At 46.2% G+C, this 20,458-nt stretch overlaps 2 protein-coding genes across 4 annotated transcripts in view; one reads left to right on the top strand and one right to left on the bottom strand.

Moving 5' to 3' along the window:
* Positions 1-2,528: 2,528 nt before the first annotated feature.
* Positions 2,529-9,549, top strand: LOC149324468 (ankyrin repeat domain-containing protein 55-like). Of its 2 annotated transcripts, XR_016286837.1 has the most exons (5): positions 2,529-2,809; positions 2,971-3,133; positions 3,527-3,678; positions 4,871-9,099; positions 9,149-9,549. XR_016286837.1 is itself a non-coding variant. In XM_089565514.1 (4 exons), exons 2-4 carry the CDS (start codon positions 2,988-2,990, stop codon positions 5,338-5,340), a joined length of 768 nt encoding a protein of 255 aa, XP_089421640.1. In that variant the 5' UTR covers positions 2,529-2,809; positions 2,971-2,987; the 3' UTR covers positions 5,341-9,549. The 2 variants fall into 2 exon arrangements, 1 of the variants encoding a protein (XP_089421640.1); XM_089565514.1 differs by having other exon boundaries at positions 4,871-9,549.
* Positions 9,550-13,777: 4,228 nt separating this feature from the next.
* The window catches only part of eRF3 (eukaryotic translation release factor 3), a 30,758-nt gene continuing 24,077 nt past the window's right edge, over positions 13,778-20,458 (bottom strand). For both annotated transcript variants that reach the window (XM_089565485.1, XM_089565486.1), the window contains exons 9-11: positions 20,061-20,222; positions 18,501-18,669; positions 13,778-16,733 (exon numbers count right to left, since the gene is read on the bottom strand). In XM_089565485.1, the coding sequence (XP_089421611.1) occupies positions 16,690-16,733; positions 18,501-18,669; positions 20,061-20,222 (375 nt within the window). In that variant the 3' untranslated portion in view covers positions 13,778-16,689. The remainder of the gene's footprint in view (positions 16,734-18,500; positions 18,670-20,060; positions 20,223-20,458) is intronic.

The following is a 20,458-nucleotide window of genomic DNA, read 5'->3' as shown; positions in this document are numbered from 1 at the left end:
GTAGCGTCACTGTGTTCGGACCACTGAGCGTGGCGCGTTGAAGTGACGTCATGCGTGATATCACTGCATCCTGGCCAATCAGCGTAACGCGGAGTTATACGCCGATGCCGTACAACCAGGAAACATGGCGTTAACAGCTATCGCTGCAGAACAGCAACTGAAACGGGCCAAGGCCTAATTGAAAGTACTTAGAAACAATCGAATTCCATTTGGTTCCGAATGTGTTTCCAAACGGTCTTTTTAAACTGGGTATGCCTAATAGTACGTCAATGAAAATACGCTCGGCTACTGACCCGAAAGACGCGGGTTCGATCCCGGCCGCGGCGATCGAATTTCGATGCAGGCGAAATTCTATAGAAGCCCGTGTACTGTGCGATGTCAGTGCACGTTAAAGTACCCCAGGTGGTCGAAATTTCCGGAGCCCTTGACTACGGCGTCCGTCATTGCCTAAGTCGCTTTGGGGTGTTTAACCCCCATGAACCAAAATGTACCTCACAACTTCCTACGAACATCCTTATCTCGAACCTCCACCCGACACAGTGGTCGAAACGTACGTCATTGCAGGTCAAGCTTTCGGTCGAAACGCGAAGCAGTACTTTCGTACTTTCACATGCAGACAGGCTGTCACCGCACTCCGCGTTTCAAAAAAGTCGGCGGCTTCTTCTCGCGAGACAGATTCCGTTCGCCGGATAGTTGGTCAAAAAATAAGACAGAACGGCAATGGAGTGCTAAGTTGCACTGGTTTTGAACAAGCATTAACCGACCGAAGGAAGGGGCTTGGGCATAAAACTCGAGGAGGAAAGGCGCAATGCTAGTTATTATTTATTTATTTATTTATTTATTTATTTATTTATTTATTCAAATACCCTAAGGGCCCTTGGGGGCATTACAATGGGGGGAGGAGGGGCATAAAGCAGAACACGAATTTCCCACATGCACCAAAAAACCTCTGCAGGTAGTTAATGCAGCACTCAAGTACAGCTGAAAAGAAATGATTACAAAGAAATATTCTTTAAAATGTGCAATAAACAAGCAAAAAACAGTGTGCTCATTCACGAGCACTGCACGTTCCAAGCAGCTTGCTTTATTCCCGGTGAGTTTTGGTGCAATATTAAATACTTAAGTGGAGACTGAGGGGAAATTAAAGTAGGCCTGCGCCGATTTATTAGCCCATTCTAATGACAAACACGCTACATTTGCTGAAAGCGGAGCTTTTTCAAGCTAAAAAGGTCAAAATATGAAATACAGGTGTCGCCACCACCGGCCCTTTTCGCAAGCAAACTGCGGTGCGGCTAGGCTTTTGGCACGAATCCCTGAGGGCAGGCTACACAGCCATTCACTTCCTAAGGTGATCACGGAGTCCGTTTCGGTACACACGTCACGAGTTTGAATCGAGCACCAGCTGCCGTACCAGAACTGCAATTTTCTTGCAGTCATATTCGTCTTCTGCTGCCAGACAATTTTCAGCATACTTAGGAAGAGGCATAATGCCGATTTTTACTGAGAACAAAAATCGGGTGCTGTTCTCCACGGTTCACCGTAGACTCGTCTGTGATGTGTTATCGCTTTAGGACGTCCATTTACCTTCCAGATGTGCTTTTAACCTAACTCCATACCACACCCACGTTTGATGTGCTACACAGCGCGAGAGAAAACGATCGAATGACGAGAAAGACAAATATATGCTGCAGCGCGTGCCTTTTTCGATGTGCACAGCGCGAGAACAATTCCGAACAAGAAAGAGGAACGGAGGACAAGAGCTGCTAGAAGTCAACTGCACCAAGCATCTCGAATAAAAACCATTCAAGCATAATTTGATGCAATGCGGAACAGTACTTGATACACTCCGATGGAAAAACAGTACCATACCTTTTGGGGGCACTGATGTGAACCAGCAGAACACCGTCGGCACCTCACCAGATAGTAGCCTCGCCTTCGCTCCGGTTTGGTCGAAACATAACTCGGTAAAGTGGTCACTGCAAAGTCGGCTGTCTGGTCAAGGTTTCCATCTGTTCTTTCTTAAATGTACCACCCACTGATTGCACAACTTGAGCTTAGAGCGCGGAAACGTGCATCACATTAAAGAGCAGAGCTGGCGACGCTAGAGCAACGGAACGACACAGAGCTGAGCAGACTGTAGCGACGTCTTGTCGTCTGCTAGTGTCGCCCCATTGCAATGCAAGCGACCCTTATTTTTTAAACCTCTTTCCCGAAGACTTTGCTGGTCTTCTCATGCAGTTGACAGTGCAAGAGGTTGGCATTCTCGTGTGAATAGATGAGAACAGCAAAAGAAGAAATGCCAAGGGGAAAACAAAAACTGAAACTGAAAAACCGTAAAAACCGTATTTTTATTCAGCCCCCTAGTGGATATCAATGAACTCAACTTCTAGAATAAAAATTAAAAACAAATAAAATACGATTTTAAATCATATTGATTTATATTTTTGTATTATACATTTATAAGTATTATAGTTGAGAATTTCTAGTTGATATAAAACTAAACTGTCTGACGTCACGAACGGCGTCTGTAAGCGCCCTTCTGGGGCATGGTTTTCCAGAAAAAGCAATGCGTCCTTGGTCAAAAAATGGATCGACGCTGGTGGTAGCGATTCGCCTTGGTTTCCATGTAAACATTGCGGCACCGTTTTCCTTCTACTGCCAAATGTCGCGTAGAATGCTCATCCGCGAAAAGTTGACAGCTGATCACCTAATCAGCGGCTGGCGCCTGCGCATTTAGTTTTCTTGTCGAGACTATCAGTTCTGTCGTGGGTTTTCTCAGGACCGTGGGAGTCAAAAGCTGGAAACCGCGGTGAGTGTGTCGATGCAATCGATCCTTCCACGGTCGCGAAACGTAAACAAAAGGCCCGTGCGTGCTTCGTGATACGCGCATGGGACTGGCATAGTGTAAACAGTGGTCGCGTAGGGAGGCCGTGGAAATGTCTCGACGCTTTCGATGTTTTTTCAAAACAGGCAAGCCTGCAGCCGTCATGAAGGTGGAACTAGGAAGTCCCGCGGACATACACTTTGCCGTAACCAGCCACAACATCGAAGCAATCGTCAGGCACGTCTCGTCGGGAGGTGATGTCAATGCCAAACTTCAAGGAGCGACGCCCCTCGGCGCTGCTCTGTGCAGGTTGGTTTGGTTTAGGTTTGACATAAACTGCATGCTAATTGGTTTTTGGGCGTCGCGATTAAGCTCGCGACTGTTTGCGCACCGGCCGATGGGTGGAGGTTGTAATTGTGTGCCTAAACTTTTTCGGGTACAGATTCCATGTTGGTTGTTGGCTGTTTCATGTTGATGCGCGAACAGCGCGATTCTAAGTCTTGACTCTCAAAGACTCATGCTGTGTCTCCACTAATAATTATTTCTGTGGGACATTATACTTGCGTAGTTGTTGTGAGCCCGTATCTAGTTTTAACATGCATCGATTAAGTGGCTTCTCCGTTCTTCTTGTGGTTATCAAGTTTCTGGACGCAGTGAAATTTCGCTGTTGTATTTTTTTTTTTTTTTTACACCGACATACAGGAAAGCATGGGACACTGCACGCATTCTGCTGTCTCTTGGAGCCGACGTGAATCAGTTCAGCCGAGACAGCGTTGGCCGCGAAGAGCCGCCGCTGTGCATTGTTTGCCGTCTCGGAAACCTCGACATAGCGAAAATGCTCCTTCGCAATCCAGGTAATTGCTAGTTATTCAATTCGATAATTAGGCTAGAAGGTTTGCCATCGTGGAAGACCGGAATGTCAGCTCTTCCACTGATGCCTCTGTCCTATGTCGTCCGGTCACCTGGCCCAACTTCACTGACACTTTAGTGTTTAAGTGTTTGCATGCCAGAAACACATCTTGTTTGATATCTCAGACATGTCACAGTGCTTCCTTTAGACTGCGGGAACGTAGCCGTTAAAGGTGTTGGTGTGTGTATGTAAGTGATGCAAAACATAGGCTCACCCATGCCTTTTACTGAAGTGGAAGAGTAAAATATGTCGGCTTTCATTTCTGCCTTTTATGACGAGCTTCTCAAGAGCGAATGAATGGTGTCTGTGCAGCCCATTAACAGTTCAAGCACACCCGTAATTAGCTTCTGCCCTGTCTTGTTAACTCTGCTCAGCATGAACAAAGCAAAAGGCAGAGGGCTAGGTACGAAGGAGTGCCAAACTCTTGTCTTGCATACTGCTGAAGATCAAGGGGATCATATGCGAATGTGAAGGTGTCTTCTGTCATGTGCTGATCAAGAAGTGCAGAACTGTGAAGCTATTCATTTGCCACTTAGGGACCTGAGACGTGCACAGTACCTAGAAAAATACAAGTATACTGTTCAAAAATCTCATCTAGAATTGTTCAAGGCAGTGCATAGTTTGTAGTATATATGTGGGAAATTACAAACTTCTAGGAGTAGAGTTTGGATAAACAGAGAGTAAAATATAGCGAAATGCTGTCTTTAAGAAAACATGATAGAATCACTCCTCAAGCCTCAGCCAACAGCAGCAAAACAAGACTTTTACATTGTTTTTCAAGCTATAGCTCAATGGACCGTAATTGTATGTGAGGTGGTTGACTTATCTTTCTTCAGTCGCTGCATTCCCGCTGTGGAAGTTTGTGTGTAAAATGAAACACTTGAGCCCTTCTTTCTTCACTTTTCTGGATTTGTCCAAACTTTGTTGATGCCACTAAACAGTAGTGTAGTGGTTTTCATTGCATAGTTCTATGCATTGATTTATCTGTAGTTTCTTCGGCACGTTCTCACTAGTGCGGCATCAGTACATGCACATTTCCCACCTCTTTTGCTCCTTTCTTTCCTAACATTCTAGCACTGCTGCCTTTCTTTGGTGGTACATGCAAATGGATAATAAGAGATTGTTATTTCCCGCAGGCATCCGTGTCTGCCGTCGGGACATTTTTGGCAAGACGCCTCTCTGGCTCGCCACCAAACATGGTCGGCCCGACCTCGTCTACCTGCTGCTCGTCCACAACGCCAGCGTCCGCAGCAGCACCTGCTTCGCCGACTGCCCAGTATGGCTGTGCGCCCGGTACGGAGCCCGCCACACCATCGCCGACATGCTGCTGGCAGCCGGAGCGTCCCACGGCTGCCGCGACGGTGCCGGAAAGGACGACGTGACCTGGGCTGCCGAGCGCGGAGACACCAAGCTGTTGGCCGTCTTTCAGCTAGCCGGCATTGGGACGGGACGGATGTCACCACCCAGCCTATTGTGGCTGGCTAGGAGGGCGTATTGGATTGGGCAAGAGGGAAGAAAGGAGCCTAAGGGAAGGGACCTTGAGGGGATGCCGAGGCGAATTCGGGATTATGTGATGCTCAGGGACATCTATCTGCCAGGCAGCTAGGGTTCAAGGCGGGTTGTGAGGATTGGGGTTGTGCTAGGCTGTGTGCGCGGGGAAAGCTGAGAACCCATAGGTTGCAGGTTTAACTTCAACACTGTGGGCGAGCAAGTTTAGTGCAACTTGAGTGCAATATTTGCCTTGTGTGACCTGTGTGACTTGGTGGCCCAAAGCAGACATGCAGGCATTGCTGTGGAGGTCGGCTGCTGAACGCAATTGGCAGCCGAGTGCAAGATGGATAGAGTGCTCTTTCTAATCTAATTTTGTTTGCAAGATACTACCGGCCTTGTGCTCTCTAAGTAGGAAGATGACAGGCCCGCACAGTAGTGGGCATGACTCCATACGCCTTGCAGTTAAAGGGCAGTAAATAATAGCACGAAACTAGCTTGCATGAAGTTCTTGAATAACAAGCAGAAAACAGATCAACCAGTAGGAACATCATGAACAAGCAAAAAAGGGAAATCCGGTTTTGTACCTGCAAAAAGGTCATGCTGCTAGATGTGGCAGGTGTCTCTTCAGTGCTATAAGCTACCATCTTTTGAGGGACTCAAGTGCAATATTTGTGTTAGTGTATTCTCATTCACACATCTGACTCCTAGCAATGACGCAAGTATGCTTCTTTTGCAGTTTAATGTGTAGTGTAGAAATGCAGGTATTTTATAGAGAAGGTCGGCCTTCGTGTCAAGGCCTCGCACTAACTCAACAAGTGTGGAAGGCATTTGTAAGGCTAGGCCTGATACAGCCTGGTGGAAGGCTCTCTCAAGAATGCACACCTTGTTTGTTCAGAAATCCGATTCACTTGTGGTAGGCCCGTGGAAGCTGATCTTACTGGAGTGCAATATTGTGCCTTTGGCTTGGCAGGCTTGTTTAGTGGATTGCAAGGCATGTGGAAATGATAGAATGCTCTGGTCTATTTGCCGAGAAGCTTGATAGTTTCTTGTACTCGAGGAGATTGTGCAGAATCGTGCTGCTTAGTGTTGCATTAATAGACAGTGTATTCCTTGGGTTCTACTTTGAGTAACACCTTTCTAGCAGGACCAGTTAGTCACAATGCGTGAGGTGACTCAGGAATGTTGTGCAAGTCTGTAGGAAAGGGACAGTTTGGCTAAGTGTCTAAACTTCACTTCACAAGTTGTTTGTAGCACTCTAAAAGCTAGAGCTGTCTCATCCAGTCAGAGCCAAAGAACGACAAGCTTTGACTACTTTTCAAACAATTACTGCATCGTAAACATAGCATCAGTCAAGTCTCCTGCATACAGCAGCTGGACGCAGGTTCTCTTTCCTCCCCAGGGATGGAGCCACTAGTCGTGGGGGTGAGGGGTGTGGAGGAACACATTTTGATGCTTACGCCGTTGTGATTGGTTGAGATCACTGCAGCCTTCACAGCGCTGCAAATGACTTGTGAGATGGAATGTACATCAAGTCACCTTTTTGAGCAGATTGGTTATGCCGTGACAAGCCACAGAAGTGGGGGGGACGCTACACTAGAGAACCTGTGAATTAAGATGATGTGGACGTTTACACATGTTAGAACAAAATGTAAAAGTGCCCAGGCAAGAGAACAAAGTGCGGGTGTCTCTGTTTAGAATGGTGATGAAGCAGTTTGTTTCTGGTTTCTGTTTAGAATGGTGATGAAGCAGTTTGTTTCTGGTTTCTGTTTAGAATGGTGATGAAGCAGTTTGTTTCTGTGTGTGAGGCTTGCCCACCTTTTAGGGCAGGGAAGGTGTGGACTCTTCTCAGAGGTTGGTGTGTCGAGAGATCGAGAGTTAGCATGGCATGCAAGTTTTTCTCATGGACCGTGAAGACATGTTAGACTAAGTTGAAATGTGATAGCCTCACCTACAAGGCTTACAACACATTAATAATGCAACTGTAGAAAGGAGAAAGTCTGAGTTTCACTCACTTTATAGCACTATGCAAATTGTACACTTGCCTGCGAGAGAGTTTGTAATTGCTCGAAAATCACTGGTGACTACTTAATACTTTGTGGCCACATCTCGCCATTTTATTTATTTTTTTTTACTAAGTGAAATAGGTGTTACCTGTAATGCTTCAGCAGCACTTTCTAACTTATACATAGCAGGAGCTCTTGCGAATGAAGTTTACTCAGAAGTCTACTCATTAGGAAAATACAGTGGACCCAGATGTGGCCGCACGTCATCCGTTACTGCTACTTCAGCCGCTATTGCTTCATATCTTGCACTAGAGCTTATAGAGTTTCCATGGCACAATTTAAGCAATGGTTCCAGCCGTCATGGTTTCGACCAACACTCCAGCACCAGTGCAGGTTGTTGGACAGTTTGGTTTTGTAGGAGGGGTAGAAGTGTTACGGTGGCAATTAATAGGTTAGGCAACTAATTATGATTGTGAACTAACTTGCTTTTCGAATATACACGAAAGAAGAGTCCAAGGACTGTTGAGCCAGTCGATTCTGCCAGTTCGTCCTTGTGTTTGCCTCAATTTAATGTAGACTGCGACGTCAAGGCCATTGAACTCATCAACTGTTGAAACATCTGATCACCCCAGAGTTCTGCGGTCTTCGATTTGAAACTGTTTAGGGACAGGCGGGTTTTTATTTGCCAGTTCTTTTTTAGCTGGTTGGGTGACGCTGTCTATATTATTTATTTCTCTTATGTGCACTGTAAAAGGTAGTTTTGCACCATGTACGGTGTGGTGCACGAGTTTTGCTGAAGATATTTACTGTTTTGAATCACTTCGGTTCGATGTGAGATCACTGCTTTTATGGTGCTTGCATTTGTAGTTGGCGCTCTCACTGAAGCTGGTGTATTTTGTGCTGTGCACGTACACCAGACGTAGCCAACATGGGTGCATTTAAATCCTTTATGGCTGCTAGCAACGAGGTAGTGCATTTATGCCTTGCAGCGTCAAAGGACCTCTACTCAGCAGACACTGTGAGACATTCTGTGCCTTGATGTTTAGCACGTATTTATACACGTATACTACACGCCTTATTCTTTATACACTAGCTTGAGTAAATTCATCAAGTGGCGTGCTGCAGTCTTTCTCGTATATGCTGAGGTTTGTTTGCATAGACCAAAGACTGAATGACTGAAGAGTCGTGTTTTGTGCTGTTTGATCGTTTGAAGATTTGTCACTGCTGTCTTATTTATCATGTTCGAGTAACCTACATCGTGCAGTTTGTGGGGACGAGTTCTGCATTCTCCCTCTAGTCAGTTGTGTTGGTCGTAAATAGCAGAGCTGTCTCTTTCTCTTGCAACCAGTTAGACTGGTGACTACTTGAAGCTGAAATTCCCGCTGCTCCAGACCAAGTCCTTGCGGATTCTTAGTGCAGAATATCATGCTGACTTCACTAAGTGGAGTTCCTGTAGCTCTTTACTATTCAGGCTATCGCATGCAACTTTGTTGTTGCTCATTGAAAGTGCACCACTGTTGGAAGGCAAAACTGTGTCGTGCAATCATTGTATTGAGGTATTGAGGTTAGGCACTTTTGTATACATTTACCAAACCAGTGTTGTTTGCCGATAAATGTTTTGCGGGCAACTCTCATCTAATGCGGGCAGTTGCTCTTCCCACACGCACTAGCACAATATTTGTGTGTTAATCTGAGTGAATAAGAGTTGTCGAAATCTTAACTGGAATCTGGCTTTTGGTTATGTCTAAATTGCGTCCACTCGTGATGACGGGCTCCAAGAGACAATAGCAGCTTAAAGACACGTCAGAGGTGAAGAGTACCATCATAGCCTGATTTAAAAAAAGTGGAATGCTTACGTGCAAACAGGACAGGTGGTGCCATCTAGGCAGCATTCATTGAAACAAGTGGCAAACAGGACAGGTGGCGCCATCTAGCCAGCATTCATTGAAACAAGTGGAACTAATGTACTATTAGTGCCATCTACTGCAATCTGTCAAGGGCTGACTGGGGCATAGACAGCACAGAAATTTCGTTGCTTGTTGTCAGCCATTGTTTTACAGCTCTGAAAAATTGATCTCTTCATCAAGACTCGACGGTGTGCTTGAATCTCGCTGGTTTTGCAACAAACAGCTGGGACAGCTCTGCAGAGCAGATAAAGAAGACCAACTTGCATTGTTTCTCAAACTGCAGAGATGTTGGTGCCAAAGTCTGGGTGCTTTTTGCCTAGTCTTCACTGCGGCGCTACGTCCCTCAATGCTGTGAAATGTATTTTGTATTGGTTGTCGCACGTTTTTGAATAAAACCTTAAGATCACTTTGGTACCACGGAGTGCTTATGCAGCACACAGCCTCTTTCACAAGGTGTGGCGCCCCCTGGAGTGCACCAACTATGCACCGGAGGCACCAACTGCAACGGAGGCACCAACTATGCATGTTGACTCCATCTGTCGCACCTGTCACTAGCACGAACCGTGCACTGGAAGATAGCTGTCTTCAGCTAGTAGAGCCTAAAAGTGAGACAGTTACTGTGCCTTTAATTTACTCGCAACCAATCCGTAGCGGAGCTTGGGTGAGTGAGAGGAGAAGAGGCGCACGTGCGGTAAGTGGCTATGGATGAAAATGCGGATTTCTGAGACAAATGTTCGCGGCTTGCTATGCGGTTGGCAAAAAGGTGTTCTGGCTACTCCTCTCCATTCAAGAAAATTAGAGGGAACACTTAAATCTTAGTTAACTGTTTTGCCTGTTAATTGCATACAGTGAGTTATAATGGTGCTATTAGCGTCGGTAATACCGCGTATATTCCGTTTTTTAATATTTTAATGTCCTCCCAAAAACCTCATAGCTCTGATGGTGTCGCCACACAGTGGCGGGTTTTTAGCAGCGGATATGACATCACCTGGCGCGAGCTTGATGATCGGACAAACAGTAAATATACTGCAAATTGTGTGAATAAATAGAGACGCACTTTGTCACCTGTCTGCGTTTTATACTAGATCAACAAAAACAACTTGTTTGTCTTAGATAAGAGCCCTGCAAAGCAAGTAAAATAAAAATACACCACCAGGGGCGCTCTGGCATGGAAACGGCGCTGCCAATCTCAGCAAGAACGAGTTACAGAGAGCAGGCAACCATGGAGTACAAACTTCCGTGACGTGCTCTGGCTCGCTGTTTTGATTGGTTGCGCCAGGTGCCGTCATTAGGAGAGCGAAATAGGAGTGGGAAGCCCCGCCAAAATCGAGTTGAGGGCAGCGTTTTGTTTGCTTGTATTTTGAAATTTCTTCACTGAATAACTCCCGTTCCTGTGCATCGATTCCTGTAATTCTTTTTAGGTCAGCATCTGTGTGACATAAAGAACCCACCGGAAGTATAGCCGGTATCCCCCCAAGCAGTGTTTCGCAGCCCCTTTAAGGTCTGCTTCAAGGGTATGATGCAGTAGAGTAATGGGTTAACGCCCATATATGCAGAATTGGTCATTCTCTATTTTACATTCATAGATCCCTGGGAGTCCTCGTACTACTACTGGCGCAGTGGTGCACCGGTTAAGCGATGCGCCACTGCCCTGCAATGACAGGTGCTGCCACTAGTGGGCCTTGTGTGAGACAGGGTTGCCATTCCCGAGTGACTAATCATTAATTTAACTGCCACTTGCCATGATGACCAGTTTGCTCATTATCGGGTGGGCAGATTGTGATAACCCCGCAAGCTAGGTCACGTGACCTAGGTGGCCGACCTGCCTCCTAGGTTGCTCTCTGGGAACCACGTGTCACGCTCGTGATTTTTTGCTCACATTGCCGACGCCGGATTTTCACGACAAAGGGGCCTTTAACACTGTCACGTGAAAAGCATGTAAAATGCCAGTAGCATGACAGGCTTGAGTCCAACTGTGCTGCTCAGTGACCTTATTAATAGCAGCAAAAAAAAAACGAGGTTGGAACCAATTAGGTTTCCAAGGTTCCCATTAGACCAATTGAGTTTGAAACTGCTGCCAATGTGAATGGTATTCCAATTGGATAGTTAGTCAGTCCAATTGGACTCTCATTCAGGCCTATTGAGTTTTCAACTGGTTCCAGTTGGAATGGGGTTCCAGTAGGATCGTCCAAATGATTAGCCCAATTGGTCTATCCAACTGCACGCAATGTATCCCTGTGAACACTGAAATAGTTAATTGACAAACAAAGTAGAACTAATATGGTTGTCATAATACGAGCCATCTGCAGGTTAACCTACTAAATTGTATTCATCACTTGCTCTATCAGCGCGGTCGAAATTAAATGAAAAACCACTGGCCTAAGCATGAGTCTCGTAAGTGGGAGCACAAGTGTGTTCTTTGGATGCATGTATGTACTGACCTTATGCTATTAGTGCCAGGCTATAGTGTTGCTTGTGCGTGATGTACGCTTGTCTGTTCATCTTGATCTTCATAAAAACATGAATTCTTATAGTTTATGAACTCCGTTGTAAAAATGTTTGCACACTGCAGGCAAAGCACCTCTCTGTAGTCCCCCTTTTGCACCTTATGCAAGTTGTACAAATATTTTCCATATTGCGTATTTTTCATTACACTATTGCGAGGTACATTTTGTGAATATTTGTTGGATGAAATAAGCCTGGGACCTAATGTTTGGCCCAATTCAATCCAGTTGGCTCCAACTGGTCGAGTCCAACTGCGGGACTAAAAAAAACAATTGCAAAATTCAACTGGAACCACTTCAAATATCCAGTTGGATCTAGTTGAAGCAATGCATGTGTGTACATAATTAATTTACTATGTGCAGAAGCTGGCTCTGCATCATGCACATTTTGGCGGAATTCTGAATTATTTTAAACACGAGGAGTTCAACGTGCTCTGGACTCCATCCAGATATCGCTGTGGCCTGCAAACGCATCTGTGGCTTCTTGATCAACAACAGCTCCGAGCCATCACAGTTATACATTGCTCTAAAATGGGTGAATGATTATAAATGCAACCTATAATGGTCAAAAACTACTTAACCATATGATACGAGAGAAGCCAACAGCCACAGAAACCAAAGGACACATGAGATTTTTATTTTTTTATTTATTTATTTTGTGCTGTTGTTTGATTTAGAATACTACTGACTATGTTATCGTTTAAAGCTAATTGATTAGAAAAGCAGAAGAAAAAACAACCACATGCCGCCAGTGGGATCCGAACCCACGACCTCCGAAGAAAAAACAACCACATGCCGCTGGTGGGATCCGAACACACGACCTCCGAATTCGGAGGTCGTGGGTTCGGATCCCTCATTCCCCTTTCATTGTTTGCTTAATTGCTTAACCATATGATGGCAGTTATATGTGAGCAAAATGGATATTTACAATGTGCACAAATGATCAAACTACTAGTAGTAGTTTTGACCATTAGTTCACACTGTACATTGCATTAAACGCTGGTTAAAATTGTGGGAGAGAGAGTATCTATTTGGGCTATATATGTTTAAGCAAAATGATGCATAGGGCAGTGTAAGGGGTGAAGGAATCTTGCCCATGCATTTTTGTGACGTTATGCATCACGTTGAGGACGGGATATATAATCTGTATTGAACGCCTTCGCTTGTTTCCCAAGATGTATGAGCATAGTTCAAGGAGGTCTTGGAACTTCCGTGCATCAGGCAGCTTGGCTTCTACACTTTCTGCTATAAGCTTTTTCAATCGTAGCTCGAGTGTGCTGCAAGCTCTCTCTTGGAGTACTCATAAGCACAATCGCGGTGAACTAGTAACAGCACAACTAAGGATAACAACTGGTGCAAAAGCAGCACTTTTGTCGCATTACCGTCTTCAATACTGGTATGGATACCACCCCAGTCAGATTACAGTATATCGCAGATACAATCACGGTTATTAATTTCGGGATACAAATTAGTGAGATTCACTGGCCAGAGTGCACTGTGTACAATGCGCAGAATTTCATTCTGCAGTAATCCGGGCCGCTATGTATGATACAAACGCACGAGCAGACACACCACCGTCGAGTACTTGGTGCAGTTCACATCACACATTGCCAATGCCGACACGAACGGTGACATGCTAGTGATGCAGAACTATCGGAAAATTGACTATTGAAAGCACTGACAAGTAATATCGATAGTACTATCGGAAGTACTATCCACACTTTTACTATTGATAGTGATTCAACCATCGATAGTACTGTCTATAGTTTTGCATCACTATGACGTGCCCGAAAATAAACTCTCGTCCGAAAACAACACTGCATGAATGCGTTTCCCATGCTTCTGCACAAGATACTTGTTTTGGATGAGACCCCATAGGATTTGAGACCCTGCGAGATTCAGATATTATAAACATGTACCTGTGAATGGATCGGCTGTAAACCAATAGCAGATTTATCTATGAAACTTCAAGAATCATCTTCACGCCTCAGTAGTCCCCATAGCTTATCACAAACAATTAGTTGATATAGGTGAACACCTATCAACTTTTGAGCCGCTCTGTGTTAAATTCAGCTCCAAAACCAAAGCAGTCCACACTGACATGTCAGCACACAATAGAGGACACAACAACACCAAAGTAGATTGGAATAAACATTTTTATTTCTGTTTTCCTTGAAAGGTCGGTAAAAACAACAAAAAAAAGGAAAGGGGAGACAAAACAATTCTCCCTCCACCTCTTCCTATCGCACAATGGTCTCTCCTATCAACATAAAAACAAAAAACGCCCAATGAAGATCTTTTTCAGCCTAGGCAACAAAACGAAAGGGCACAACTGTCAACCGCCACCTTACATTACCTGTTCTGCAAGGAAAAAAAAAAAATAATCAAACTCTGCACTTGACATTTTTTCCTGCCTTACACCTTTCAAAAAGGAAAGAAGCCCAGTTCACTGTGCTTTTCAGGTGCATGCAGTTGACAACCTAGAGAAGAAATGTGTACCACAACTGAGATGCATGACAAATCAAGCCAGCCTTCTTTCCAATGCCATGCTCCAAATGAACCTAAAAGCACGGTGATATGCATCTGCCAGAAAATTAAAGACAAACCCAAACCCATGCATGCGTGTGCCAGTACGCAGGAGATCCTGCAAAGTCTCCTCCGTACGTCAAATAAAAAGTCTGTAGCACATTACAGCTCGGTCAAGTGAGCTTCTGGATCGTGTTTTCACCATGAAAAGACGCAACAAAGGCAGCCAACCAAAAAAAAAAAACTCAGCGGTCAAGCAGAGAAAACGAAACAAGACAATTGTACATATTTACTATATATATATATATATATATGAACAGAAGAGCAGGATTATAGGACAGTATAAACAATGCGCACTGGAAGAAAAAAAAAATTAACGGAGGAAGAATGGGGACGGCAACAAAACAGAAACAGGCAGAAGTCTATACAAAAGAGGACGAGAAAAATAATAAAAAGAGAAGCGTCTCTCCATCGTCTCGTAAGACGGGTCGTTTCCAGTACGACCGTCTGAATGTCCGGTGCGCCCGCCTGTCTTCTTAAATGTGTCTGCAGGCGGTCCGAGAGTCGGACCGAGCCCAAAGTTGTCGCATGCCCACTTCAGTATCACGACCCACTGCCGCTTATAAATCGGTATGCTTGGCAGTGTGCAGTGAAGTTGCTCGAGGAAAGGCCCTCGCATAATGCCTTGAAACGAGGCTGCAAGGCAGTGGCGGGAAAGCGAGGCACAACTGGTTTCACGTAATTACTAAATTTGCAGACAATTACTCTATGCACTTTGCAGCAATTTATAGTATCCAGATGTACAGCCTCTGTCAAGTGCCTTCAGGCCATTGGGTTCGCTTCCGAGTAGTGCTTATGCGGCCCAAGGACTTTTGACGAAAGCTGTAAATCCAAATCTTGAAGACTTGCACCAGCCATCAAGTTATCACATCTGCTGCACGGAAGTGGGCAAAGTATACCTGTCCAGCCAGTTGACGGAAAGTGTAGAAACTGTTCCGAAACCTACGGGATGCCACCGTAAATGCCACCCTCTTGAAAAGAAAAATCGTGTTCACCAGTGTGCATTTCACGCTGTCACTTGTTCCCGCCACCGCTTCAGCCTCTGCTTTTGCCCCTCCACTGGCGGTCTTCCAAGACAGGGTCACAGGCTGGTCGCCTTTAAATCCGTGTCTCAACCACGACCGTGCTCTGAGACCCGTTTCTGGCCATCCGCCCCAGCGACTGCATTGTCCATCGCTTGGCCTTTCTCGACAAAGCCACGCACACTGCACTTACCAAACCTAACCACTTTTTTCGCACTAACCTCGTGGTTTTCGTGCGAGGCCATGTTGGGAAAGCAGACAGTGGGCCTCGGGCTTGAGTCGTCGGAAAATGCTCCCACAGTACCGCAGCCGGCCACAAGAAAAAGCTAGTCAAAGAGCTACAAGTTAGCTGGTACTATGCCAGATGCCTCCAGCAGCTTACATTATGAGGTAAAGTCGATGAAAACAGTCTTCAGGGCGCTGCAAACAGCCTTCCCACCCTCGCAACGCTTGGGAAATCCGCGGCAAGCAGGCAACGAAGAACTCAAACTGAAAACGCCGCTCTGGTTCACGATTTATCCCCGTGGGTCCCAAAGCACCGAAACAGTCCGCTGCCACACACTGAAAATGTTCCCATCACCACGACCACAGAAGGCACCCCAACTAGTCAAGAGACTCTATAAAACAAAGAAAGCGGAGCAGCAAATGAGAAGAGTTCGGGAAAGCACCCGCTGGTGTTCTGCGCAGCTTCTCTGGATTCCTGTGAACGAGGTTCTGTCCTCATGCAATTGCCAACACTTGCACCAGCCTCACTAATCAGCGACTGCAGACCAGAAACTTAATCTTGGCACTGCCAAGTCTGTGAAAAGATGCCAAGTTTGCGCTGAGCACCACACCAGAACAAGACTGCTGATCTGCTTGCATTGAGAATTGCATCAGGAACCAGATCCCTGATCCCTACCAGAATTAGGTTCCTGATCGGCAGTGGAATCCCGGCCCAAGCGATAACATCTTCTAGCCTTGACTATTTGCACAGATCCATAACGCAGGTCCAATCACCAGTACTTTTTTTTTTTAAGTCTTGGTTACCAGCACTGACACGGAAGTCCCGGCGGATATTGAAGACGAACTGACAGCGGCACCGCTGCGGCAAAGACGGAGCTCTCCGTTTTTTTCCGACGACTCTCGGGAGCGTACATTCATGGTTTGGGCCAGACCCGAGTCCCGGGCCGACTGCAGACAGCGGCGCACCGTGGGGGCCGCGGTCATCCGCCCGCGGACGACGGCGCAGCCGCTGTGCGGCCCTGTTTGCCGGGCCGGCCGACGCCGCGCGCGCCCCCCTCGCGGCGCTCCGCGCAGTGGCGAGGTGAGTTGGTGGAGCTGGCGGCGTCCTGCTGCTGCTGCGGGCGATCCTGGGATGGCGGACGTAGTGGTGGTGGCGACGGCGGCAACAACTGCGAGCCGGGAGAGTGGCACTGCTGCTCCGAATGGGCTGCTCCCAGTCATTCCACCACCCGCAGCACCTTCCCAATGGCAATGGTGCGGCCTACATGATCAAGGAGAAAAAAAATTTGTAGGGAAGATTACTCTCTCGTGTAAGACTGATGACACAGCGATGCTGTTCTAGCTTGGTTCGACTAAGTTAACCGTGATTATATGCTCGTCATTTCTATCTGTTGTCGTCACTGCCGCTAGCCAGCAGTAATAACGAGTGTGTTGAGTTGGGCTAGCTGATGCAAGATTGAAAGTGTTGGTGCTATGCCTTCTTTACCAGTTGTTGAGTGCTAGAACCCACGAACGACAGGCAGTGTTCCCTCTCAACAGCCCAGCCCAATGGCCACAAAAGTTCTGCCACCAATGCCACTTCAGTGCTGGGAAACGTAACAAGCGGCACAAAAGCAGCTGTTATCTATACATGCCGTAGTTTTATTACAACAGACCTTGAAACAGTAGAATTTTGATGACACTATTACGGTCGGTCCAAATTCCAAAAGTCTCAGACAGGCCTACATTGCACAGAATACAGCTGAATCTCGGTGATAGGATTACAGTTAATCTGAATTTGGGATACGAATTTCTGAAGTGTCTCGTACAGTCTACATTGTACAGAATATACATTTAGATTTGGAATTAAACGAACAGCTTTACAGGCCGGCGCAGATGATACAAACAGCATTTCAGGCTGGCTGGTCATGCCCTCTTTGTGGGCCACGCAAGGCACAGTGTACTGCCCCACACTAGTAAGCTTTCTTTTCTTTTCCCAAATAACCAACTAGAATTGAGAGGGATGAGGAGTCTACCTGTGCAGCCAACCTTTGCATTGCCTGCGGTTCCAAAGGCAGTTCCGGCCTACCCACGGGTGGTAGCGCTCCCCGTGAATATACCGTATAAACGCGTGTAAGGGCCGCACCCCGTTTTCCCGAAGGAAATGTTTAAAAAAAAATAAATCCGTGTAAGGGCCGCACCCGAACTTTCCATGACCCAGGCGGGAATAGCCTTCTAAATACACGCGCCGTGGCCTCTGTGATCGGCTCCGGCTGCGAACAACAGTGCGCTCGATCGCGGAGGCCAAGCACGCGCACAAGAGCTTCCAAAAACCGTCCATGGATGGCGCCCGAGGCCACAGCCATCATCATCATCGTCAATTACCCCCCCCCCCCCCCCCCTCCGCGACTTCCCGCTTAGCTCTCCAACACGGCAAGCGTGCAGCGGACTCCACATGGCCGAGAAGTGCGTCCGATGACCGTGCAATCAAAAGGGTGCATTGAGAAACACAAGCTGCAAAAAACGCGCTTTCCGATGCGAGCCGTGTGAGTTTCCCGAACTGCTCTGCTAGTGATGGAAATGCGGAACAACGGCTACGCGTTGACAGCGGACATGCTGCGCGGCTTCTTTGGGATGAGCGTGCACCAGAGCACAACACCAGCTCAGAGTCGAAATACTCCGCGAGTGTCGACTGAACGTCGAATAAATGTCGTTCATTCCCTGATTGCTGTGTTTTTGCTTAAAAAAAAATTTTTTTTTTTCTAAATCACGTGTATGGGCCGCACCCCGAAAACTGGCTCCTGAATCTGGAAAAAAAAAGTGCGGCCCTTACACGCGTTTATACGGTAGTGCATGCATAACTCTGTACATGAAAACATCACTAATTCAAGCGTTTGAGACAATTCAAACCAAACCTTGCAGAATTATCAGAATGCACAGAGCTTCATGTGCAAAAACCCTTTTCATCTCAGGTGAAAATCTCTTCAGCCACTGATATTTCGAAAGATGTAACGAGATTTTACTGTACAAAAACATTTTCTGTCCATACCTTCATCCCTCAGGGTGAAGCGTCCCATCTGGGGAAACTCCTTGAAGGGCTCCATGCAGACCACACCAGCGCATTCCATGCGCATGATGGCAATCTGGTCCTGCTTCACAAACCGCGGCCGCGTCTTGCTCTTCTCACCCGACTTGCGGTCCACTAGACAGATGATAGTCTGCAAGGCGGAGAAGGTAGGGCGACTGAGAACAACGAGTAGGCACGACACCACGTCCAAAAGAGTGACAAGCCCTCATTATGCTCTTCTACTAGTCTGTTCAGCATAAACTAGCGACAAGTGGCTACAAACATAGCACCCCTTTTACGGCACAAGCAGAATTTTCCAACAAGCTGAACAATCTGAGACAGTGGTGGTAGTCACTGCAGACAAAGCATCATTAAATTAAAAATCTCAGAATGGAAATGCCACTATTTTTGTTTTCTAGTGTTCACAGAATTCAGTGCGCATTTGCGCTGCCTTAAGAGTGGACACGGAAGTCCGTGGATGGCAATAACGAAAGTAACCAAAATCTCTTCGTCATTTTTCATGTGCTTCGCCCCTTTGCTTCTAAGTATCGCGGAGAAGCCACCGCGGCGATTGACTGTCACAGCGTCTCTGCTTTGAAGCAGCGTTCCTAGATCCGGCCTAACCCCCATGCCCATATGCATTGCAAAGAAACCACAGTGTTTCTCCTTTTCAAGTCGCGTCCATGCGAAAATGGCTGTCTTTAATGCGCCTTTTTAAAAATTTTTATTGTTGGTGATAGCAGTAATGCTTCGCCTTCTCGCAACTAGGCACTGCAGAAAAGCCACCGCAACAGGTGACTGCCGCTGCATTTCAGCTCTTCATGCCATGTACCTTCCCGCTTGGCCCACTTGTATGTATGCACACATGCGGTTGCTCAATAAACTTCTTATATGACCACAGTTAGTCGAAACCTTAAACTAGTAGCCACGAAATCGTGCTATCGGGGAACGTATGAACTGGGAGAAATATAGTGCAACTCTAAGTCATTTTTAATGTCTGCGATTTTGACCTTATGAACTGGGAATGTATCAATGAGGTTTACGTTACCTAGTTTTTGATGCAATCTTATATCTTTATAGATGAAAAGTTTGAAATATTCAAGCACCAGCCACTGAAAACTAAGCAAAAGATATAAAATTCTCAGAATTGTGTACGCCAAGGGAATGACACTATATTACGCCAACGGAATGACATAATATTGCTTAGTTGTACTCACTGGAGTGTTGGAACAAGAAAAACTATTTTCCACTGCTCTGTCAAGCTTATTGTGTCTAGTCACTGCACAAGCATGCAGTTTCACTCATGCAAGGCACTAGAACACAAAGGCATCACGCTAACCTAGATTTAAAAACAGATTTGAAAGAGAAGGCCAAGGTCAAAGGTCTATTTGTGGTACAATTTTAATTCACCTAGATATATGACTGGAAGGGAAAAGAAGGTTTCGACAAGGTCCGTAAAAATACGGAAATGAATCGAATAATTTTCCGTAATAAATACGGAAATGAGGCCAATAAGTTTCCGTAATAAATACGGAACTGCACCTTGACGGAGCACTCCTCAATGGCGGCGTGAATGTGCAGCACGGCGCTGTAGCCAGGGCAGATGATGGACTTGTGTTCTAGGATGACCACCTGAGCGTCAAACACCTTGGCCACCTTGCACTGGTTCACCACGTCGCATAGCACAAACCCGGGGGACACCTCCTGCAGTGCAATGAATGGCCCACACCACGTAAGTCAAGAGTTCCCTCCCAAATATAATGGCTGTTGCAATGTTGTACGGCAATTCCGGCGAGCCGTAAGTTTGGGAGCACCAACTAAATGGAGGAAGGGCGGAAGCTGGTGTCAGAAAGAAATCTTATTAATGAAGTGACAATTCTGAAATCTTCGGGGCACATGTATTTTTCTGCGCTGATTCTAAGTACAGTATAATCTCGTTA

Source organism: Amblyomma mixtum, unplaced genomic scaffold, assembly GCF_055824585.1.
Source record: "Amblyomma mixtum isolate Tamu unplaced genomic scaffold, ASM5582458v1 scaffold_29, whole genome shotgun sequence".
Classification (NCBI taxonomy): Eukaryota; Metazoa; Arthropoda; class Arachnida; order Ixodida; family Ixodidae; genus Amblyomma; species Amblyomma mixtum.
This window is presented reverse-complemented; position numbering and strand designations above follow the sequence as displayed.

Bases quoted from the DNA above. Each gene is read 5' to 3' on its own strand.
- LOC149324468 (XM_089565514.1), top strand. From the start codon at position 2,988: ATGAAGGTGGAACTAGGAAGTCCCGCGGACATACACTTTGCCGTAACC. The intron at 3,134-3,526 runs GTTGGTTTGGTT...ACCGACATACAG, and splicing joins CTCGGCGCTGCTCTGTGCAG to GAAAGCATGGGACACTGCAC. The intron at 3,679-4,870 runs GTAATTGCTAGT...TATTTCCCGCAG, and splicing joins AATGCTCCTTCGCAATCCAG to GCATCCGTGTCTGCCGTCGG.